We start from the raw sequence: 26,014 nt of genomic DNA, 5'->3' as shown, positions 1-26,014 counted from the left end.
TTGGCTAGACTTGGTCAAAGTGTCTCTTACATCATTAGCTGACGTGTTCGACAATTTAAGCACATTCTCAAGAAATACTTGTAAAAACAATGCCATAATATCACCACATATACTGGGGTTGAGAACATTAAATAACAATCTGTACAACCTTATAAAAAAAAAGCAGTTTTTTCTGTTACTTCTAAAAACATAAATGGGACTTTTTCAGGCCAGATTAATTGTTGCACAGATACATAAATTGTTCATTCATATAAAACAAGAACAGATTTCTTTTCACACTTGAATTCACAGAACGTTTTGAATATTCCAGCAGTTCATCCAAAAACATAAAAATTCTCAAAATCCTGAAGTTATGCTCTTGAAATAAATCTTTCTACCAGCTGTGAGGCCTAATTAAGAGGCTCTTCTCCACACAGTATCTCTTTAATTGTTCTGTCTCATCTCACCAGCCTCCCTCCCAGTCTGTCTTGTTTCAGGTATTTGTTGCTTTGTATAGCGAGACATGCCTGCAGCGGTACAGCGAGAGATTATTGTCACTATAATTGGCTTTTCCAGGCCCGATTTGATACGAGCCTCTTGTCTGATCCGCACAGTTCTTTATTATAAGTTGTAATGGGAAGACAATGAGACTCACATGAAACACTCCTGTCAAATCTCCTTAGAGATCAGCTTTTGCATTCTGTTTTTACGCTGTGGGTCAGGATAGATGGCATTTGTGTGAAAATACTCACATTATCCTGCGAGAAAACAGACTGATGTTGGCATTATGCATATATCTGCAGTATATTAAAGGTATGAGGAACTTGTATTGTACAATCAAATGCAACACACCCTAATGCAAACACCTGGTATGACATATGGCTGGAAAATATGTATTTAAAGTTTATATTTGGAAAAAATGCTTATTTCTAATTCCATTATCTAAAACAAAATCTAAACTTTTTTTTTTTCCAGGGGATTTATTGTAGATGGTGTCCTTTATGTTCAGTTTGGAACATAGCAAGTTAAGTTTTGTCGGACTCATTTGTCATATTGTTTTATTTTAGTTACTGACATACTGACAACAGAAAAATAAATATACACTTGTTTAAAATTCCATTTTAGTGTTGTTTTTGTGGCTTTAGACCTACATTGATCAGACTTTTAAAACGGACCACCACATCTTGAACACACCAAACCTTTGCATATAAAATAAATTCATCACACAGCTCTAACTATATTTAGTGAAGGACAATCCAGTCACAGTAAATGATGTGTATGTAGACTGTACTATACTTTCAAGTCTGTACTGAAAGTGGGGAAATATAGTTTTATTTCATACAAAGAAGTTTGCTCTTTGCAGAGTGCTGGATCCAGCAAAGTAAAGGATAATTGAGTGGAAGAATAAAACAGCAGGTAATAAAAGGAGCACAAACAATATGTTTAACCCCAGCTTTGAGAGGTTTGTTAAGCAAAACCCATTCAACAGTTTGGAGGATACTCACAAGGCAGTGAGTCAGTGCTTCAAGAGCCACTACACACAGATGTATTTGGGACATGGGCTACAACTGTCGCATTACATGTGTGAAAACCCTCCTGAACCAAGGCATCAGGAGCATCTTACCTGGGCTAAGGAGAAAAACACTAAGGCTTAGTGTTTCAGAGACTGCTTTCCAGATAAAATTAATCTTTGCATTTTGTTTAGAAATCAAGGTCCTAGATTCTGGAGAAAGAGGGGAGACACTCAAGAGTCCAAGTCATTTGTGGTGCAGTGTGAAGTTTCTAGAGTCAGTGATGATTTGAGTAGCCATGTCATCTCTTGGTGTTGGTCCACTGTGCTATATTAAGTCTAAAGTCAGTGCAGCATTCTACCATGAAACTTTGAGCATATAACGCTTTCCTCTGCTAACAGGTTTCGTGGAGATGCTGACTTCATTTTGCAGCAGGACTTTGCACCTGCCCACACTGCTAAACATACCAATACCTGCTCTAATGACCATGATGTTAACGTTCCTGATTGGTAGTTAACTGGCCTGGCATGCACCCCACACAGAATCTAGATCAAGAAGATGAGATGAAGGCCGCTTTTTAAAGCAACCCAGGCTTCCTTCAAACCTCCGCAGAGCCACAGGCTGATCCTCGTCATGCAGTGATGCAGTAATTCATGCAAAAGTATGTACAATCAAGTATTGTGAATATATATTGCACAGTGAATGAACACACTGTGCAGTAAGCCCACATTTATGCATAATTGTTTTTATTGATCTTACGCAATACTCTAATTTTCTGAGAAATCAAACTGTGGGTTTTTATTTATGCAAAAAGGGCGCCAAGTATGGAGTGCATCTTCAATACAGTACGTGGTAAGACTTTTAACATTTCTGCATTATATACATATTTGTGTTTTTTATTAGCTGTTAGTTATATTCATCAAAAATAACAGAAAATTTTACTTGAAATATGTCACTACATGTGTAATGAACTAAACTATTGAAGGACAAAGCCAGTCCAGGATGGGCTTTGGGGATTCGCACCAAAAAAGCCACACTTTATCTTTTCCATCAAACAATCAACATTGGCTGTGGTTGGTGAGCAGAAGATGCTTCAGAGGCGGCGCCCAGCGATCCATTTAAAACCTGTTCTACTCTGAAGTGTCAGCCCTTCTGATAAAGCCTTCTAAGGCTAGGATGCCACTCTTCTGTCTCGATGGACTTAGGTACACGATGACTAATGTTTGTTAAAGGAGCCAGTTCATGCACCTTAATTGACGAGATGCATTGCTGGGCCCCTGATGTGCATTCCCCTAACTTTTCGTTAGTCTATTATAATTCATCAAGATGCTCTTGCTATGAAAAGTTTGAAATTGAGCCAATCTAAAGTTTGCAAACGGGCAGCTAACTTTGGCATTGTGTTTTTTCATGATTTTAAGCTAGGTAGGAGTTACATTTATCTAAAATGTAAAAAAAAAATAATCTAGAAATATGTGTGGAATTCTTAAAAGAAAATCCATAGGAATCCTGTTCTTTCTTCTCATTAGTATCCTTACAGTCATGATACGTGACAGCTGGTAGAAAAACCCCCGTTATCAGATTGCATGATGCAGTTAAATCCCTAGTTTTCTATCTGGGCTGACATGACTGCCTTGTTCACCAAGTAGCCGAGGCAACGTAAAACACAGCTCTCCTGCACTATTATCTCAGTCACTATCAGCTGCTGTCAGCAGAAGATACAGATGGACATGAGATTTGCACTGTGTGAGGACTGAGATGCACTGTAAAGGCACAGAAAGTAGTTTTCTGTTGCTGATACAGTACACTAAATTTTAACTGATCTACATGATGACATCTGCCTCCAAATCAATTATTCATCACCATCTTAGCTCTTGTAGCTATTTCATCCTCTTTCGTCTTCTATTGTGTGTTTGAATATGCACTCTTTCAGACTCATTTAAAAATAACATGAACTTATTCACAGTTTCTGCAGGCTTGTTCAACATTTTAAAATCATTTTTCTTCTGAACCTGACATGCTGTATCATTCGCATTTTCCAAGGCTATGGGTGGTAGGCCAATCGTTTTATAGAGGTTTGGTTGCCAAGACAACAACCTCAAAGGCCTTTTGCTCTGATTTATTGTAATCATTGAAACATACCATATCAGTTCTCTAAAATGTCACAAAATTCTTCATAAGGGGAACCAGCTGCTAGATACTTGTGTGGATCAAAATGTGAACAAGTGTAACCAATGTTCTCTGGCCTTAATGGATTCTTAATGGATCTTAGTGGATGATTTTGTTAAAGAAGCTCAAGTTTGTTTTTCAGTACACACTCCAGTCCCTTTTTGTACCATCAGATGTTCTCTGTTCTCTTTAATAGAGTTTGAGTTGATTAAAAGATAATGATAACATTCAGGTAGTACTCTTGAGGATTTAAAGGTTGTACACAGGAGGAGAGTCCGACCGATAGTCGAACCTCGGCTTCAGGAGGAACAGTGTGGTTTTCGTCCCAGCCGTGGAACACTGGACCAGCTCTATACCCTCTACAGGGTGCTCGAGGGTTCATGGGAGTTTGCCCAACCGGTTCACATGTGTTTTGTGGACCTGGAGAAGGCATTCGACTGTGTCCCTCGTGATGCCCTGTGGGGGGTGCTCCAGGAGTATGGAATCGGGGGCCCTTTATTAGGGACCATCCAGTCCCTGTATGAGCGGAGCAGGAGTTTGGTCTGCATTGCCGGCACTAAGTCGGACCTGTTCCCAGTGCATGTTGGACTCCGGCAGGGCTGCCCTTTGTCGCCGGTCCTGTTCATAACTTTTATGGACAGGATTTCTAGACGCAGCCAAGGGCCGGAGGGGGTCTGGTTTGGGGACCAGTGGATTTCGTCTCTTCTTTTTGCGGATGACGTGGTCCTGCTGGCCCCCTCTAGCCAAGACCTACAGCATGCGCTGTGGCGGTTCGCAGCCGAGTGTGAAGCGGCTGGGATGAGGATCAGCTCCTCCAAGTCCGAGGCCATGGTACTCGACCGGAAAAGGGTGGCTTGTCCTCTTCAGGTTGGAGGGGAGTTCCTGCCTCAAGTGGAGGAGTTTAAGTATCTCGGGGTCTTGTTCACGAGTGAGGGAAGAATGGAGCGGGAGATCGACAGACGGATCGGTGCGGCTGCCACTGTAATGGGGGCGCTGTGCCGGTCCATTGTGGTGAAGAGAGAGCTGAGCCGAAAAGCAAAGCTCTCAATTTACTGGTCAGTCTACGTTCCTACCCTCACCTATGGCCATGAACTTTGGGTCATGACCAAAAGAACGAGATCACGGATACAAGCGGCTGAAATGAGCTTCCTCCGTAGGGTGGCCGGGCACTCCCTTAGAGATAGGGTGAGGAGCTCGGCCATCCGGGAGGGGCTCGGAGTAGAGCCGCTGCTACTCCACATCGAGAGGAGCCAGTTGAGGTGGCTCGGGCATCTATACCGGATGCCTCCTGGACGCCTTCCTCGGGAGGTGTTCCAGGCACGTCCCACCGGGAGGAGGCCCAGGGGACGGCCCAGGACACGCTGGAGGGACTGTCTCTCGGCTGGCCTGGGAACGCCTTGGGCTCCCCCTGGAGGAACTGGAGGAGGTGTCTGGAGAGAGGGACGTCTGGGCGTCTCTGCTGAGTCTGCTGCCCCCGCGACCCGGTCCTGGATAAGCGGAAGACGACGAACGAACACAGGAAATCTGATACTTTTCATATGACGTGAAGTACACAGCATTTCAGACTGTTTTGTTGAACTCAAAACAACCAATTTTAGCTTCAAAATCAAACAACACTCAGATAAAGTTCATTCTTGCCACCATATACCTTTGTAAAAATAGTCATTTGTATCATGTTTACTGTGCAGAAATTCATCATTATAGCTTCAGTTGATGCTTCGACCCAGTCATCAAAGTTACCATTATTATTTTTAGCCGTAGCAGTTGTAGCATTTTCCATCATTTCATCACCAGGACAATCATAATGTCTTCTGTATTAAATGATCTCATCAGGAACAAATTACAGCCTGCAGCATGAACACACAATCCATTCAGCATTCAAACTTCAGTTTTAATAAGCAGAGAGGTAGCAGTTTAAATTGCTTTATGCAATTTAAACCTACTCTTACTCTGAAGGTTCGCCATATTGACGCTATAGATAGAAGCATGCATCATCGTTTTCAATTTTAGACTGCTCTGCTGAGTGTAATTAGAGCCTTCTTACAAAGTTAGCAGTAAAATAAATCTGACAAGCTGTTAACGAGTTAAATAGACAAGCCTACCATCCAGCTAAATGTTGACTAACTCAACATTAACGGCTACAAAGCTATTAGCAGCTGGGGGAGAGGGTTGCTGTTGTAGTTTTCTTCTATTTTTGAAAACAAAATGTATTTAAAACACCTTCCTTGCATAGTTGTAATGGCTGACACGATGCTACTTTAAATATTGGGTGTTCCTTGGTCGTTTTAATAACTGGCTTATTTTTATTGACTTTTTCTCATAGCTGATTGACCCCTCAAAAACGATGCGTTTGTTAGACAATCACAAAATGCACTAAAAATAGTTTTAATGGTACATTTTTTTCAACTAACTATTCTAATACTGTACTACTATCTTGGCAATCATTAAAACCAGTGATCCAGTAATCCTGGCTACATTAACTTGCTCATGTTGAAAGAAAAGGATGAAAACAAAACTTGTGCATCCGAGCAAGAGCAACGACCTGCAGTGCATAGAATGTGTCTTAGAAAATCTCACTGTCTCTCTGCTTTGGCAGCTTGTCCACTTTGTCTTATCCTTGACAATCTAACATCTTCATACCATAACCCTGTCTGATTTTGGTGAGACTATAAATTTTATCCCACGTTTCTTGCTCTTAGGCTGGCAGAATTGTCAGCCAACGTGAGTTTGTCGCTTTAGTTTTAGTGTTTTGCTTTACTTTACTTTTTGACACATTTTGCGTGCAGAGATTGTATTCTGCATACCTTTATTGTAACATCTGGTTATTTGGCCTCATCTAGATCCAGTCTGCCTGTCTTCTTCTGATATAAACAAGGCATTTTGAGCCACACAGTCGGATTAATTTCTCCCTGTCAGATCATTCTCTGTAAGCCCAATACATAATTATGCTGGACAATTCTAGTAGATCAGCAGATTCTGAAATACTCAGACCATCCTGTGTGGTATCAACGTCCAAACCTTGTTTAGAGTCACTCAAATTCCATTTATGACCCATTTTGATACTTGGAATAAAGTTCAGCAAGTCATCTTTATACCAACTATATGCCTAAATATATTTGTTTGCTGACATGTGCATAGCTGTAAAGTTTTGTGTTCACAAGCAATTGAACCAGAGTACCTAATAAGTGCCTGTTGAATGCATACTACACTTTACCATCAAGCCACTGCAAGCTCACTGTCCCAACAGATTGTTTAGGTTGGTATTTGACATGTAATTAAATGACTGTCCTGCCAATCTTTCATAACATCAGATTATATGACTACTGTCTTCATGTATATTTATGTTTTTAGTCAACAGTATAAGACTTCTATCTTAAATGACAATGACTTAGGACTAATAAATGACTTATTTTAAACTTTTAATCTGTCATGGTACTTGTAAATGCTTTTTTCAATAATTTTTTTATATGTTATAGCATATACAGAAGGTTGAAGAGAACAGAAGAAAAATAGAACAAGAAAACAAAAATGGTGGAATGTTGTACAAAGTGTCTGTACATATTCAAGTGGTGGGAAGAAGTACGAAATAATAGTGACCCATCCGTGACTCTTGATGAGGTTAATAATTTAAAAAAGCTTATATTTAATTGCATTTAAACTATCCCTCAGTTGGGATCTTAAAACCTCTCACTGTCAGGGAGCGGCGATGGCGCAGGGGAAAAACGTGCGGCCCATATTCAGAGGCTTCAGTTCTCGACGCAGCCTGTTGCGGGTTCGGCTCCCAGCCCAGGCAGCTGTTGCTGCGTGTCTTGCCCCTCTCTCCACTCCTTTCCTGTCACCTTACTGTTGAAAAAGTGTGAAAAAATAGTGGCCACTAATGCCGCAAGAAACAATTAAAAAGTAACATATACAGGTGACATATTGTAAATATGTTTTAGATTTTTCCTAAACTCCTACCAACACTTTTGTGTAGCAGTTTGGCATGTGTTTGAAAGGATGTTGGCTACCAGCACTGCTTGCACATGTTGTATGATTACAGGGTCGGAGAGGTTCATATGGACCCAGTCAAAAACAAAACCATAGCCTTGTCTTACATGTGGGTGTGCATGCTGCATGTGTACTTGCAAGGCTCAAAATCATACTAGGCTATAAAGGTTTTTTTGTTTGTTTTTTTTAATTAGGCTAAATTATTTGCTTTCAAAAAAAGGAAAAACAAATCTATTTCACTTTGATGCCATTGGCCTATACTTCTGACCAGATTGGAGCAAGGATGATCACTGCTGGCTAGAATTGACCTTGACTTTATCAAGGTTTGTTTTTGCCAAATTTGCCAAAGTACAATTTCTCCCAATTATCAATGCTAGCTGTATTCATTATGATACAATGTCGGTTGTCACTAGGCATGTTTCAACTAGGGGTTCCTGAACGTTTTTTCACACAGAACCTTTTTATCGACCTAGGCCTCTCTCCTACAGAAGTGTTATGTTGATCTTTGATCTTTTGACCAACCGGGGTCCATAACAAAATTTAAAAGCAGTGAAATCAGACCACAATAGCATTGTTTCATTGCAGTTATGGTTTGCTACTCCAAACAGTGAAAACGTGTAGCTAGAGTGGATTTTAAAGGAACAGTAATTATCAGACTTCCTATGTGGAAGAAAGGAGAGGAGAGTTCTGATCAGGATTACAACCAGCTGTCCAAAGACATAATTTCTGACTATTTCACAGAAGTTAACCTCTGAAACTCAAATAAAATCATTTCTGCCTCAGAATAAGTTTGTAATAATCCACAGATCTTTAATAATTAGAATGCGGGATGTGTATCGTAGGAAGAATAACCACACACAAGCGACAGCAACGTGTCTGCTCCATTCAAACCCAAAATCACATATAGTTCAACATTCTTGTAAACTCCCTTTAATATGTATTTTAGTACATAAACTATGTAAAACATTATAATTTTACCAGTTAGAGCCTCTAAAAAGACTTTCAGAAGAGCATTTATTTCTGTCATGGAAAGCAGAAGTCTGCGCTTCCTTTAATTAAATATTTCCACTGAGGATGATGAATTTTGTATTTAAACTGAAAGATCTGGTGAGACCTGTCCCAAGAAACAACCCTAGTTATACCTAATGCACATAATGTTCCTTATCACTGCAGCCTAATCTCTGTATAAATCCTCATAATATTCCAAACTACTGCCACTTTAACAATATTCCTCACCGTCTTTGGTAACCTTCGGCTTTATTGTGGTTATCTCTCTACGAAATTAAATTTGTAATAGAGTCAAACTAGTGAAGTAACTGTCAGAATGGTATTCTACAACCTAAAATACTTTACTATACTTTAGAGGGGTTATGGGATTAGGGCTTTCAACATGGTTTATATTTCAGTTTGAGCCTCAGGACTTGTCTTTCATAATTAATATTGTTACCCCTTTTTGTGTCCTCCTTACCACATTTTTGCACTTGCACTTATTTTTAGTGTTTTCCTGATAGCAGGTAAGAGTGCTCTATCCTAGGGCAAGAATCTAGATTGCTGATATAAATTGTGGAGATGAAAAATGTACTGCAGAGCTTTGGCAGAGAAGCATAAGTAAAAGTTCTGTTGAAGCACTGTAAAGACAGCAAAATGAGAAACTGCAGAAGATGAGCGGGAAGGAGGGAATGGCTGGATGGATGTGTAAAATGGGTTGGAAGATTGTGGTGGGGGTTGTCCTAGCAGTGATTACATTGTCCATCAGGCCGCAGGACAGCCTGCATCAGCCCCCAGGATTGATGTTTGACAGAATAATTAGAAAACTGTCTCAGGCTGTAATCACTGGAGCTCATCTTGCGGAAGTAGACTTCCATTCCTCGCTGCCACACACACACACTCGCACACACTCACATAAACAGGCTAGTGGAAGGCATCTGTGGTTGACTGCTGTATGGGACAGTGGCTTGATGGAGTAGTAAGATGGGAGTGTTCCTTTTTATTCTTAACTTACTGACAGACTGGTTCACTGAAGGTGGGAGGGGAGAACGCACTGGTGGTTTTAAAGGTGCAGCGTGACTATGGAGTGGGGTAGAGAAATGAATAGAGTGGAGTTTTATCACTGTGATTTGCAGAACCCACACATTCGTTAACCCTCCCCTTTTTTGACTCTTAGTGCAGTGCTACATCTATCAGTACAGATAAAATACTTCCAGACCACAGCTTATAACTACTGAGACTGTAGTATGAGAGAACCTCTGCAGGCTCCATGCAGGCTGTATTTGCTGTTGTCAACCAATAACCCTTACAGTTATCAGATTTACCACGCTTTATGGTGTAAAAATGTATTCTCAAACTTTGTGACATGACAGATGGGTGTTCAATGTCTCTTTCAAAATCTCTTTAAAACATTCCAACTAATTCCCAGAATAATCAGTGTATGCCAACAACATACCTGAACTGAATCTGCACTACTTTGCTATAATGCATCTCACTCTGTTTAAAAGTAGTTTAATGTATGAACCACAGGCGTAATATCTTTAATGCATGTATGAAGTAATAGTTACTGTAGTTGATTATTTTTACAAAAAAGTATATTTTTACTACGTACAAGGCTTCTTTCAGTTTTCTGTTTAAGAGTCTGACGTCCTGGCTTCACATATGTGTTTTTAACATGACTAAATGAACTAGAACAACGTCTCTGATCTGAGACATTATTGTAGATCATATGCACTTCGAGGAATTGTTCCTAAGGTGATAACTGGAATTGTCTGTATAAGTGTGAGGTTATCATTTGATGATTAAGACCCTATTTTCTGAATTTGTCATAAAAAGGTTGATATTTTTGCATTTAGTTGGTCACATATCATAAATGCCTAAGTCATATTTGAATGGTTTTAGACACCAAGAAAAAACAAATTTTTTCAGCAAGCACATTGTATTTTTAATAGATATTGTTAACAGTAAGCCAAAATATGACTCAGGCAATTATGCTATGAGACAGATGATTTGTAAATATATTGTCTTATTCTTTACATTGTAATATGTAGGTTAGAAAATGGTGCTAAAAAAGCTGATGTATTACATCTTATATTTGACTCTGAAATACTATTAAGCTAGGGAAAAAAGGTGAGAAATTTGTTTTGTGGAAACACAAACTCAGAAAGTTTGCCATTATGTTGCAACACTTCTTTTTTTAACAACACAGTGTAAGCACTTTGGAACAAGAGGTACTAGTTTCTGAGTTATAAAGGCAAACGTGGGGAAATGTGCCCCAGGTTGGGTGAATTCTGCCATTAGCAGCCCGCTTAAATGCTTTGCCAATATTCCCAAATAAAATAAGCCATACAATGTTCTGACATCTCAAGTCAAGTTGGAGTTCAAAGGGCATATTATTAGTTGAACTTAATTTAGGCCATCATGATATAGAGTGAGCCTGTAGTCCTGACCTCTATCGATCTGGAAGTTAGTCAGGCTCTTTAGTTTCTCCTGAGACTTTTATTGCTTTCTTTGAGACCTCTAATATCTGAGGCAACCCTTAATGGCTAATTAATATGCTATTCTCTGCTCCTAAGCTCTATCAAAAGTCAGCAGAGCAAAATATCAACCAGGGAGCCACTGGTGGCTTCCTTTCTCCTATAAAAAATTCTCCTCCTCAGTTTGATGAAACTTGAGATCATTGAAATGTTTAATGCAGTAGCTTTTAGTTCAGGAAGAAGCAGAAAGAAAAGTGTTTTTGGATCCATGTGCAGGTCTTTGAAAATGAAACTTTAATTGTTCCCATCTGTTGTGATCAGGTTCATCTGTTTCTGTAAATTTAAAATCTACTTCTCCAGACCTCGTAGGAACCCCATGAGGAGTTAAGGATGGCTCAAAACCAAAATGGAGAGTGAAAACTGTGTGTTCTATTGAGTTCAGAATTATGCATTAAGTCAATGAATTGATCTCTGAAGAGACTGAAGAACAAATCATTGAGCTTGTAGAATCGAGGTTTGTGCTGTATGTTCATTCTTGCCTTTCATTAGCCTCTCCCCTTCACTTGTAATATTGATACCAGCTGTTAACTTTCATTCTTATTCATCCACAATCACTAGCTCAGGCATTTTTATTTCTCTGCTGTTCACTATAAACTTTTTACTGTATTTAATTTCTACCTATCTTGTCTTGCCTCACAGTTTAAAGGAGTTACTTAGTAACTTTAGCTTTTCATGTATTCTGATTTTATTTTATTTTGCTGTGAGACTGAATAAAAAGCATTTAGATGAAAACCTATGTAGCAATGCCACTTCTGGTAAGTGTGAGGCAAATCAAAGGGTTTTGCTGTTTCACAGAGGAATCGGCACACTTTTACAAAGACATTTTTTAACCCTTTTCAGCTCATGCTTTTAAGTAATCAGTATTGAGGCTAAACACAATGCCATCCCATTCTAATAATAAAGTATTATTGCTCTGGTCCTTCTCCATCCAATAATGACTAGAAAGCTTGCTTCCAAGATGTGTCTGTGTCTATAGTATGCACTGCTAGATGGGTTTGAGATGTATTCATTCGCTTGTGTATGAGGAAGAATTATCAATTACATTTACAAACTGGGTTATATGAGCTGGTATTTTAATCCCTGTAACATGTACTACCTTATGTCACCAAATGTAATATCTGACTGTTGGGTGCAGAACTGTGATGTTTATGTATTGAGAAGTTGCTGTAGTTGTTGCAGAAGTTGCTTTGGACTATATGACAAGAAGCCCTCTAAATGAACCAAGGTCTTCACCTCAACCAACTAAAGCAACACTGTAAAGACAACACAAAATTGAATCAATAATTAATGATATATGTATAATGTACTATGTTATACAATGTTCATTTAAGGTTGTATTTACCAAATGTTCTTAATTGGTGAAAATCTGATTTTCTTTCCTATTTCTAAAACCTTTTAAAATGAAATGCTGAGCTTGTTTATCATTTCTTATATGGAAATTTTAGTCTTGGAAGCCTCGTCATTCTCTGATGCCTTCTGCACAAGTTAAATGTTAAGTTATCTGTTATTGGAATGCATTTCACTAAAGGTGAGCAAACGGTCCATGAATTAGGATATGTAAATGGTGGGGAGGTGACACAAAAAAGAGGGTTGGGGTGGTGATTTGCCTTGCAAAGAACACCCATCTGCCCTTTCCATGGCTCATAGGCTCCCAAGATCAGGTGCAATCTAAACTGGAATCATTTGGATAATTGACCTTCTGTGTGCATACATTAAAATAAATTAATTTTGATTGGCTGTGCAGTATTAGGAACAAAGTGGGAAATGTTGGCCCTTTCATATACAGCTGCTGGTTTGTTGTACCTGGTCTTGGAGGTGATTAGGCATGCTATTCCCCGACTGTTATGCATTCCTTCAGTCTAATGAAATAATTCTTGCTCTGAGCGAAGCACCCTACAAGACAACACTCAAGTATTGTCAATTTTTTTAAGTGAAACTTCTTTGTGAATTGTCAAGATAATGTTTCCACTGGCATTAGGTGTATGGGTGGTATGTTTCTTTCTTTTTTAGACATGTTAATCTGACATTACCCTTTGTCTTCTACCTGTTCTTTAATTTCTCCACATTTTTCTCCCCAATCTTCATAAGTACCCTTGGTATACCACTGCAGGCACCCATACTGTGTGTGTCCACACCGGGCACATTCAGCCCTGTGTGTGTCACTGCTGTTTGATGGACAGCTATTAACCCTTGGTGAAGGGGTATTTATGTCTGATTGTCAGTAATGACACAATTCCCTCCAGGAATGAATAATATGCCTGCCCCATGTTGGCTCCAGTTGTTGAGTTCAATCCAGCACAAATTAGTTTATGCGTGTGCTTGCTGGTATGTGTGTCTGCTTATGTTGCTGTATTGTGTGTTAGAAAGTGTAAGTACATAGAAGGGGTTCAGGGACTTTGTGATACCCTGAGGTGAGCAGCACGAGACCAGTTGTACATCCCTTACTGTATCTGTAAAACCTCCTGCTCACCACAGAGGGAGCATGTGTGGCATCTCTCTCTTTCCTTGGATTTCTACTTTTACCTTTCTTTTTTTTTTTTTTTACCGTGTCCTGTCCGGCAGAGAAGCACTCAGAATTATTGTCTGAGTGCCTGGAAAAAGCCCAACAGATTCACTTTCACAAGTGGAGCATTACAGCTAACGCTTTAAAGCTCTGCTTGATATTCATAAAAAGAAACTTTATTAGAAACTGCTTTGGAATTATTTCAGTTGTTATGGACACGGAGACAGAAATGGAAAGGGAAAAAAAAGAAGCATGAAAGAGAGAAAGGGGGCAAAAAGGAAAAGATAGAGAAGGAGAATAGAATGGAGGAAAGAAAGAAGGATGAAGAGAATACAAGATAACACCCTGCTTGCTTCTACACCTGCAGAAATGTTCGTGTTACCAGCCATTTTACCGAAAGGTGCACAGTACTTATGAATGAAAGATGTATTTAGTGGTAAATGCGTCTCAATATACAACATCTGTGTATCTGTTAACACCTGATTCTAAACACCTGTGAGTCTGAGTGTGAACGTGCTTGTGTATACAAGGTTTCTCCATAAAAATATGCAATAGTGAGTGTGAGGAGCCAAAGACCCGCCCCCCTGGACCCGGGACAGATACGGAGGAGATCCGAGCCATAGACATCCAAATGCCCCCCAGAGCATAGGAACCCCAGGAGAACCACCAGCGGGACTACCTTAACCCCCCCAGAGAGGGGGGGAATCTCAGGGGAACCTGGGATTCTCCTCTTGTCTCTTGAAGACGTTTCACCTCTCATCCTAAAAGCTTCTTGATTCTTGACTCAAACAATTTACTCTTTCGTGTTGGGTAATGTTTTTGTCTAGCTACTGTTTGTTATACCAATATAGCCCTTAACAAACGTCCAGTTACAGTATTTAAAGGTTTGAATTTCTTCCTTGATGTGTTTGTGTTTCTTGTGCTTCGTGTCCCTCCTTTGAGGACCTGTGGGACTCAATGCTGCAGAGTTCTGATGACGTACTGTTACACCTATAGTGCATCCTTGACTCGTCTCCCCAAACAGTTTTACATTCACAATTCACACCTTGTGAAATGTGACCAAAACAACTCACATGGTATTGTTAGGGACATGTTTGGATTGCCAAACAGCAATGACCCTAACATTGTGATGAATAGGGGTTGGGGCCATTGACATATTTGCCCTATTAGTGATCTTATCTTACATATTAATGTATTTGTTCTGACTACTACTTATAAACCTGCTTCTAAGATGTTCAGAACTGAAGAAGGATGATAGGTGAAATGTCTTCACGAAACAACAGAAGAAGTCCAGTTACCTTCTTGCTTTCTTAACTTTAGGATTGTCATGCCCTGGTTGACTAAGAATCTATACCACAACTCAAGACGTATTGTAGCTTTCAGTCCTGAGGTCTTCAGTCAGCGTGGGTATTATACAATTGGATCTAACAGTTAAAACACCCAATTTATTCCCTTCTTTCTATCTTCTACAGCCCTTTAGTGGCAGTCAATAGACACAGTGCAGCATGGCAGTGTGAGCTCCTGCTCTCCTCTAGTTCTCTGTGGTCAGCCGAACAAGACAATTCATTTGTACTGAAGCGGAACATGAGACTCTGAGGGAAAGAAAATCTGAGAAGCCAATAAAAATTTTCAAAATGCTAATATGTTGTTGTGCAAATGGGTCCATGTCAGGAAATAAGGTTTGTTCAGAAGTCAGGAGATAATTTTTCTATATTTCCTGAAGAATACAAAGCTAAGTCGGTAGGGAGCTATTCAGTACAGAGACATTAATTACTAGTAAAACTTAAAGCCATGGCAGATTATGCATATCATCAGCTTTTTTAGTTTTTTTCATAAATCTTTTTAATTTTCATCAATTTGGGAATCAGAATTAGCTTTAATGGCCAAGATTGTGTGCACAAACAAGGAATTTGCTTTTGTTTTCCCACGCTCACACCGTCCAGATATGATATGCTGCAGCAGGACTTGGCCACTTCACTGTCATACAATCCACCATGAATCTTATCGTGTATCAGAGGGTGATTGAAAAAGTAATTTCTATTCCTCCCACCTTGCCTATATCAAGGTGTTTCAAGTGGATTCCTTTGCTATTAAGTCAAGCAAGATAACTGAGACACTGTTGTTTATTAAGACATTTTCATATATTAAATTCTAATCTTATTTTTCATTTGTCTCTGGAAAAGAAAGTGATTTAATGACACATAAACAACACACTTTAACATTGTTTTAGTCATTTAACTGGGTATCGACAATAAAGAATTTTCTAATGGAGGAACAAGTTGGAACATTCTACCTTCTAATGGTTAGTGTTCTTCCTTTGGTTGAAATAATCTTCAGTAAGACACTCGTTGCAGCCATTTAGTAGTCTCTGACATCAGTCTGAGGAAAAATTACCCCTCTTCTCTCATTCAGCTTTGAGATGTTTGAGGGGTTTCTTCTATGTACAGCATGTTTCAAGTCAAAAAACATTTTTCAAGAAGACCCGGTCTTTGCCTATGTTCTCTCTGGCAAACATTACTCCGCCCTTTGTGTTTTTCTTAGAGAGCAATGGTTAAATCCTGAGCACCTTCCACAAATGTGCAGTTTGTTTCTGATTTTGCTCGCATGCACCTTCATATGAACAGTAGCAAAAGTCTGTTGTAGGTTCTTGTGATGACATTTAGGGTTTGTGGAGACCTTCTCATGTTGGCACCTATTCTTAATTTCATACAGAAAAAATGTCTGAATTTAAATTATCTAGAGACCTTTTTAAATCCCGTACACCACTCATAGGTTTCTACAACTTTCATCCTGAAGGCCTCAGACTGCTCGCTGGACCTCACCCTTGTGTTCACTCCCGCTGCAACAGTCAGGTGCGCAGCAAATGTATAAATATCTAAGATTTGAAAAGGGGAAGTCTACTCTAATGCTTAGTATTGAATAAATTACCTTGGAATAAATCCTGAAGCATCCTAATGTATTCTTTACTAAATATTGCATTTTTATTATTAAATGTTCTTTTTTTTTTTATTACATTCTATAAAAGTTTTTTTCCCAATGTTTACGGGTTCAGTTGTATTACTTGAATTGTTTAGTATTGTTGCAAGTGGCATTACATATTTATGTCCAAATATTTTATAAAAGCAAGCAAAAAAGGTTATCAAAGGGTGTCTGATAATGTAAAGAAAGCTATACAGCTATATAATACAATCATTTAAACTCCATTTGTCATAAAATCCAATGATAGTGAAAACTACAATCTAAAAATAACTCTGTGGTCCAATTTAGTTTGCTTTACAACAACCAAAGTTCTTGAGGCTTTTAAGAAACTCCACACTGATATCGATATTTTGAAAAATGGAGATTTTCTGGTGTTTGCACCTGACGTTCACATGGAAATGCAGGAGTTTTTGGTGACCAAAACAAGGATTTTTAAGAACTTGCTTGTAATGTAAACCTGTTGACTGGGTATCAGGAAATCATTTGAAATACAAAAATTTTTCTGCCCTGTGACGTCTTATTTTCTCTTACTTTTGGTCATTTGGCATAACATGCAGTCGTGGTCCGATACAGAGAATTGGTCAAAAGGCAGCCAAATTCCCAATAAAATTGTAAAGGAAAATAATTATGCAGGGATTAAGGGATTATAACCTCAGCATATTACTGTATATCTAATGACCTGCTAATTTGGAAATTGCTCTAGGATTTTTTTCAAATCAAAGAAAATGTAAGTTCTTCTTTTTTAGGCAAAATATACATTTATATACAACATTGTTTTTTAAATCAAAATTCATAATATGTGCAGCTATCAAGATAAAAAGGCTACCCTTTTTTTTTTTTGGACAGTAATTGTCTTTATAAGTCCTGTAGAGCCCTATGTGTCAGGGTATAGATAAGCACCCCAAACGGGGATCCAGTGGTGATCTGGTATGCTGAGCACCTGCATTAGGGACTACCTAAGCCTACCTGTTAACATACCTCAGGGTAAGTTAACAGGTCCATGAAACCTTTTAACGACAAACTGGTCCAGCTTCTCCAAAATAACATGTCTGTTTTCTATCTCCAATTCAAACTTTGTGCAATGTGTGTATGTGTGAAATCTAATCTTATTAGCACTTTGGTCTTATGAAACTTGCACTATTTGGTGAGATTTGCCCTCTAACTTTGAGCACTTTATATTTACTCAAATATAATTGTAAATGCTGGAGATAAGACAATGATACAATAGTTAAAAGGAATCAGATAGCATTAAACACATTTTTACAAACAAAAAGATGACACATTTATGTATTTAGAGGGCAGAATATCAGGAAAATATTTAACTACATCATTGTTTCTGTACACCTCTGCTTCAGGCAAATACTGACCCCCAACCTGGAAAGGCCAGTCCTCCTTTTCCCAGGTGAGGGCCATGGCCTCAGAGTTTGAGGAACTAACTCACCAATTAAATCATTATTTAAACTGAAGGAGACCTTCACCGTTTTGTTTGTTTTGTTTGTTCAAGACTAAAACTTGAAACTCAGTTTCAACTTTGATTTTTCAGGTCCAGCTATTTTGTAATTCACATAAAGATTATGGCTATTTTTGGGGTCCATACAAGAGAGGAAAACAAGCGGCGAGCTTTTTCTTAGCATCATCATCTATAACCTTTCAAACATTAAGAAGAAAATACCGATTAACTGTTATAATAGTATACTGAATTATTCATGGATGGGAAACGGTCAAGCCCCTGATCTTGAACAGTTTTTTGAATTTTTACTTTTTCAACTAGTCTATGCTGCAAATTAAGAGGATAACACTGGGTCTGCATAGAAATCCATTTTAGTAGATTTTTTCCATTGACTAATGTAATTCATCTGGATTTCCAAGTCACTAAAAAGCATCTGGGGGTAGTGCAAATTTATTCTTTTTTGCATTGTATGAGCTATGCGCTATTCACCTCACAGAGCGAGTAAGAGCCCATTTTCACCAACACTAACAGATCTTTTTCTGTCTCGAAAAAAGTCTCACATATCAAATAAAAGTAAATACAGGGAGAAACAATGTCACAAAGCAACCTGACAATTCTCAAGTGATTACAAACTGTTGCGGTAGAGCAGCAAAAAGAAGTGAGATCCATTAAAGGGTTTTTACTGGTTCGTCTTGCGTTTTTAAAGGGAAACAAATCAAAGAATTATCTTTGGAGGGAAAAAAAGGAAAACAGAAACCATGTAAAATCATTTCAGTAAGGACACATTGACACGTTCTTGTTTACTTCCCATATAACAGTTTTTTTTTTACTCTCATTAGTATTATTTGTGCCTCTCCCACCTGTCAAACATGTTTAGAATAATTTTAATAGGGAAGCCTGGCAGTTACTGAATCAGAAGGCAAATGATTACAAACATTAAACACCACATGCTGTGAGGTTTTTTATCTCTCAACTGTCAACACCAACTGGTGTGGACTGGAATAGATCTGATCCCATTTGGTCCAAACCTGTCATTATACCCAAATCATAATCATTAGTGGCCATGAAATTACAATGTGTGTCTTGCTTCTAATTTGGCCATTTAATTTTTTTCCTTTTTTTTTTGTTTGTTTTGGAGCCTTGGTCCTAGCCCATCCACCTGTAGAAATCTGTGATGTTGATTATCTCTTGCTTTTAAAGGCTTTTTAAGCAAGGTGAAACATTCTGCACGACTTGTCCTGCATGCAAGGGCATAGCTTAACTTCTGCAAAGCCTCCGTGGGCAATAGCCAACTCAATAGAAGTGGAGAAAGGCCTCCCTTATTCCTTTTTTCAGATAAGAAGGTTAGAAAGGCTGGTTAAACACAGCCATAGTGAAAATGTCACAGCCTTTGACCTTACTACTTTCTCCCAACACATTTTTAAGTAAAGGCCATCTCCAGGATCTATTCCCTGATCTACCGGATGTCGCCCTTTCTCAGTCTATCCCCCCTTTCTTCACCCTACCACACAGCCTCCTATGGCTGGAAGAAATGCCATTTCTGCCCCTAATCGGTTTCTATTGGCCGTACTGGGAAGGAAAAAAATTGACTCACAGAGGTGATGCGTTTAAATGTGAATGAGAGCTTATAAAACACAGACAGGCAGATGTGTGTATGCTCAAAGTTTTGGATGTATGAGCATGAAAGTTGATTGTTATTAATGAAAAAAGGTGTTGTTGAAGACTTAGGGAAAAAATGATTCATACACCTGCCAGATGGATATTTCAAATTATTTTCATTCGACTAAGAAGAAAAAAATAATAATTTGTCTCTTTTTACTTACATTTAATTCGAGAAATGGCATATCAGCTATTTTCTATACTCTTCTCTGCAATCAGTGAAAAAGCAATTAAGCCCTTCTTCTAATGGCTCGCCAGATTTTTGCATGTTTCCTGGTATTTTGATGATTTATCTTTGGTGATGAGTTCCTAGTCCTTACGTTTGGAAAGCCTTCTTGCCATCGCCCTAATGTTTAGCTCCCTCCACAGATTCTCTATCAGCATAAAGTAGGGAGGCTGGCTTTTTCAATCCAAAACATTAAGACTACTTCCAAAAAGAAGAAACATGTTGGTACAATGTTAAGATTTCTTTAAATCTAAATCTGTCAGGGGTATAAATAATTTTGCGCATAACTGGAAGAGCTTATGTCACACATTTTTGTCCATCTTTGCATTAAAATATCTTCCTCCTATCTCATTATGCTAGGGAGCAGACATATCAGACATTGAGTATGATAAATCAGTCAGCAACATTTACCTTGTTTCTAAAAAGTTATCGGCAGGTTAAACACTATCTTATATAATTTTCCTGTTCAATAAATGCTTCACAGATGAAAACCAAATTCTGTTCAGTCTTTAGACATTCACAAACGTCATGTCTAGTTATTGCCTTTGTCTTAAGTGTCATAATATTTATATAAAGTTGAGGGACACGAGCTTTAATACATAAAATAGGGATCATGTTAAAACCCGATCATTATCTGTTAGATGTTTGTTCCATTTTATTGTTTTTAATTTAATTTAAACAAAGTTTACACAAATCATTTTGGATGTGTTGTACTTCTTATAAAGAGAATCTGAACTTGCCAAAACCACAATGATCGCGTCAGACTGCAAAGAAAAACTGGAAACCGGTATCAGTCAGTCAAAGCCTATGTGGACATTTAACTGAGTTCATTGATTACTTATATGTCCTCCACAAGAAATCTTGTGTCCACAGGGCTGCTCCAAATTGTGGAAAATATTAGTATCGGTATAAGATTTTCTTGAACAATCTTCCAGGTCTGGATAGGTATGGAAAAATAGTAGATTTCCCAGACTTAAGCTCATCTTTAGTTTTTTAGTGTAACAATGCTAATAATTTTAAAAGGGATATACTGTGCATTAATTTATATTTAAATGACGTGCTTTATCTTTGATTAGCCGCTTCACTCCTTGATTTTAAGATTTAACCTCATCTGTATTTTGATTTTTGAACTTCTCTCCTCTTTTCTTTTTCTTTTTCTGTTTTTTTTTTCTTTTTCTTCATTTTTTCTTCTCCTTTAAACACCTTCCATTTCAGGTTAAGCTGGACCTGTGAGGTTTGTTAAAATGCCAAACTGCTTTAGTTATAGAATTTGCATATATTGTAGTACATCCCAATCCATATTTGACATGTACAAGTACTACAGAATTTGAAATCTAGCTAGTATAAGTTGGTCCATATGCAAAAATAAAAATAAAAAAACAGCAAAAGAGGCCTTTAAGGATTTGTAAAACAAAGAGATACGACTTCTAGTCGGTCAGTTCAAGGTGACGGTTGTGTTGATCAAATGAAATTGTTATAAAGCAAAAGAGAAAAAATCTATATATTTAGGTCTTAAAAAGAATGGAAATTTGAAGAAAGAACGTGTAAAGAACCCGGTGTCCAACCTGCATGGATCAGACGGGTATCCAGGTACCAGTTTATAGAAGCTTTTACAGTGCCTTGCGAAAGTACTCGGCCCCCTTGAACTGGTCAACCTCTTGCCACATTTCAGGCTTCAAACATAAATTTTTTGTGAAGAATCAACAACAAGTGGGACACAATCGTGAAGTGGAATGAAATTTATTGGATGTGTCAAACGTTTTTAACAAATCAAAAACTGGAAAGTGGTGCGTGCAATATTATTCGGCCCCTTTACTTTCAGTGCAACAATCTCACTCCAGACGTTCAGTGAGGATCTCTGAATGATCCAATGTTGTCCCAAATGACTGATGATGATAAATAGAATCCACCTGTGTGTAATCAAGTCTCCGTATAAATGCACCTGCTCTGTGATATTCTCAGGGTTCTGTTCAAAGCGCAGAGAGCATCATGAAGACCAAGGAACACACCAGGCAGGTCTGAGATACTGTTGTGGAGAAGTTTAAAGTTGGATTTGGATACAAAAAGATTTCCCAAGCTTTAAACATCCCAAGGAGCACTGTGCAAGCAATCATATTGAAATGGAAGGAGTATCAGACCACTGCAAATCTACCAAGACCGTCCCTCTAAACTTTTATCTCGAACAAGGAGAAGACTGATCAGAGATGCAGCCAAGAGACCCATGATCACTCTGGATGAACTGCAGAGATCTACAGCTGAGGTGGGAGAGTCTGTCCATAGGACAACAATCATTCGTACACTGCACATATCTGGTCTTTATGGAAGAGTGGCAAGAAGAAAGCCATTTCTCAAAGATATCCATAAAAAGTCTAATTTAAAGTTTGCCACAAGCCACCTGGGAGACACACCAAACATGTGGAAGAAGGTGCTCTGGTCAGATGAAACCAAAATCGAACTGTTTGGCCACAATGCAAAACAATATGTTTGGCGTAAAAGCAACTCAGCTCATCACCCTGAACACACCATCCCCACTGTCAAACATGGTGGTGGCAGCATCATGGTTTGGGCCTGCTTTTTGTCAGCAGGGACAGAGAAGATGGTCAAAATTGATGGGAAGATGGATGGGGCCAAATACAGGACCATTCTGGAAGAAAACCTGTTGGAGTCTGCAAGAGACCTGAGACTGGGACGGAGATTTATCTTCCAACAAGACAATGATCCAAAACATAAAGCCAAATCTACAATGGAATGGTTCACAAATAAACGTATCCAGGTGTTGGAATGGCCAAGTCAAAGTCCAGACCTGAATCCAATCGAGAATCTGTGGAAAGAGCTGAAGACTGCTGTTCACGAATGCTCTCCATCCAACCTCACTGAGCTCGAGCTGTTTTGCAAGGAAGAATGGGCAAGAATTTCAGTCTCTCGATGTGCAAAATTGATAGAGACATACCCCAAGAGACTTGCAGCTGTAATTGCAGCAAAGGGTGGCGCTACAAAGTATTAACGCAAGGGGGCCGAATAATATTGCACGCCCCACTTTTCAGTTTTTTATTTGTTACAAAAGTTTGACACATCCAATAAATTTCATTCCACTTCACAAATGTGTCCCACTTGTTGTTGATTCTTCACAAAAAATTTGTTTGAAGCCTGAAATGTGGCAAGAGGTTGACCAGTTCAAGGGGTCCGAGTACTTTCGCAAGGCACCGTATATCTCGGAGTGAAACTTCAGATGCTGCTGTCTGTCAAAAGTGGTCGCTTCCAGTGACATGGCCAATCTTTGACATAATGCACAGTCTGTCTCTCAGCAGACCCAAGAAGGGACTGTCATGCTTCAGCAGGCCAGATAATTATTTCCCTCTTATCCCTCCTTGGCAGGACAATCCTACCCTTCAATAGAATGCAATGGCAGCACCACCTCCCATCACTTCTCTCCGTTCCTTTTCTTCTCCATCTCTCTTCTTCCATCTGTTTCGGTTCACCTCATTCTTTGACTTCAGGACCCTCTGTTCCCTCATCTTGTGTTTACATCATTCTCTTTCATGATATGTGGCCTCAATAAGAATAGATTTGATCTGGCAAAAATTTTTCTTGTTGTGACAGAACTGAGGCTCACCAAATTAGATTCCCATTGATATATCTGTCTTTCATTGAGAGCATGACTTTATTGGCTTTCTTACACAATAGAAATACTGGTTGTTCTAGTGCTAACTTGAAGCCCCTGTTCAAAGTGGGCATTGTATTAAGGAATTAAACAAATCTAGCAAACGTTTGTTCAATTGCTGTGTTGTGACTGAGCTGCATTTTATCACAAAGCAGAATTTAACTTGTTTCCGTCGACCATAGACAATATGTTTTCTGCTTTTTACCTTTTGATTGTTTCTGACTTTTTGCATCTAAACATACACTTGTTGGCCTTTTTATTCTGTACACTTTTTTGAAATGCTTGTCAACACAAATAGCAAATTAGACCATCACCTCAGCAACTCTTGCATTTGGGCATCTACATGTGGTGAAGACAACCTGCTGAAGTTCAAACTAAGCGCCAGAGTGGGGAAGAAAGGGGATTTAAGTGTCTTTGAAGAAAAGAATATGAAACTAAGGCTATAATTTCCACATTGTCCAGAATTGGACAATAGCAAATTGGAAAAACATTCCCTTGTCTGAGTCTCGATTTCAGCTGCAACTTTCAGATGGTAGGATCAGAAATTGGTATAAAAACATGATAACATATATCCATCCTACCTTGTATCAATGGTTGAGGCTGCTGCTGGAGGTGTACAGCAATGAGGTGGAGGATATTTTCTTGGAACGCTTTGGGCCCCTTAGTACCAACTGAGGGTCATTTAATCACCACAGCCTACCTAAGTGTTGTTGCTGACAATGTCCACACCTTTATGACCACAGTGTACCCATCTTCGGATGGCTACTTCCAGCAGGATAATTCATCATGTAAAGTGCCTTTGGGATGTGGTACAAGAGATGTGCATCATAGATGTACAGCCAATATAACAGAAGCATCAGCGAGATGGTATTATGTCAACGTGTACCAAAATCTCTGAGGAATGTTTCCTTGTTAAATCTATGCCATGAGGAATTAAGGCACTCCTGAACGCAACAGTGTTCCAGTCCAGTAGTAAAGTGGATGGTGAGTTTATGTTACAGTTAAAGTATACTTGTTCTAAACCTTTTTTACTTAAAAACTTAATTTAAAAAGTTAACAACCACAAAGAGGTCATTTGCACTGTTGCAACATAAATTAATTTATTAAGCTAAACGAAAGGACAACATAAAACTAAATAGTCTGTACAGGTGCATAGAACGGTAAAGGACAGATCATGCTCAATATATGTTACATGTATTTCTTTGCTTTGACCAATTCTCAACACATATTAAGCCTTCAGAATCTAACATCGCATTACCACCCCTAATTCAGAGGTTTCACAAAATAAACATGCCCTTTTAAACCTGTTCATGTGCAACACTGGTCCTGTCACACCAAAATGTGTAATTAACAGCTACCATTAGTTTGGAAAGCGTGCATGTTAACCTCTGCCCTCTGGGCCAAGCACTGGGCCCACGGCAGATCAGAGACAAATAAACAAGGCCTGCCAAGGCAGGCGGCGACTGTACAGGCTGTCTCCAGCAGATAAGACAGAACAATAGCCCTTAATAGGCCACAGAGAGACACACACACACCCATCCTCAGTGCTGCCTTTTCCTCCTCCTATCTGCTTTCTGCTAACAAAGAAAGTAAAACGCTTTTACTTGTCTTTCCTGCAGAGAGATTAGCGACACTTAACAGGAATACGGGCATGAAAATGTGTATTTTTGTGATAATACAGGAACACGGAAACTTGTGAAGGAGCCTTGTAGAATGAGATAAACAATGCGTTTATTGTCCCTTGAGTTAAAATTTCGAGGAGAAAAACAAATGTGTGTTTGCTAACAGCCACATCAATTTTATGAAGACTTTCTTTACCATGCAGTGTTACTTTCCAGTGCATATTTACTCAATTCAGATGGCAGCTGATGTACGGATATGGGACAAGCCTAGCACGCACCATATTCTGTCCAGCAACATGCATCCAAGACGTGTCTCGTAAAAGCACCCAGACAGGATGATAAATTCACATTAGCATGTCAAATTGTTTAGGCTACATTTCTTTCTTGACCTAAATCCACTTAGTGGTGCGTATATAAACAGGCAGAAAAGCTTGTTCCTCTGGTGAAGGCCCTTTTTCTTACTCGATGTGAAAGGAGCCTTGGCATGGTATTGCAGCGCCGGCAGCGGTGATCTAATTTTGCAAAGTTTGAATCATTCCACCGGAACCCAGGTAAAGAGGCTAATTTTGCGAGTGAAAAACGGCACAAAGGTCCATTGAAAAAGAGCAAGCTGGCACATTATACTGTACCTGATGCCTTTATGCCGAGCTCTGATGAAAGAAACCTCCCCTGCTGCCAGCTTAGCTCACCTGAAATGAGCGCTTTTAAGTCCTTAAAGTTGCTATGGAAAGGAGGAAAAATGCTTCA

The 26,014-nt window shown here is 38.9% G+C and overlaps 1 protein-coding gene across 3 annotated transcripts in view; it reads left to right on the top strand.

Annotated features, from left to right (window-relative positions):
- suclg2 (succinate-CoA ligase GDP-forming subunit beta) overlaps positions 1-26,014 on the top strand; it is a 155,321-nt gene that overhangs the window by 113,663 nt on the left and 15,644 nt on the right. The window contains exon 10 of one of the 3 annotated variants that reach the window (XM_047347492.1): positions 2,033-2,086. The exons of the other annotated variants lie outside the window; for them this stretch is intronic. Within the exon in view, the coding sequence (XP_047203448.1) occupies positions 2,033-2,071 (39 nt within the window). The 3' untranslated portion in view covers positions 2,072-2,086. Of the gene's footprint in view, positions 1-2,032; positions 2,087-26,014 lie in introns of those variants that run through there. 3 annotated transcript variants of the gene reach the window in all.

Source organism: Girardinichthys multiradiatus, chromosome 20 (genome assembly GCF_021462225.1).
Source record: "Girardinichthys multiradiatus isolate DD_20200921_A chromosome 20, DD_fGirMul_XY1, whole genome shotgun sequence".
Taxonomy (NCBI): domain Eukaryota; kingdom Metazoa; phylum Chordata; class Actinopteri; order Cyprinodontiformes; family Goodeidae; genus Girardinichthys; species Girardinichthys multiradiatus.
Note: the sequence above shows the minus strand (reverse complement) of the source record. Positions and strands in the feature narration are given on the sequence as shown.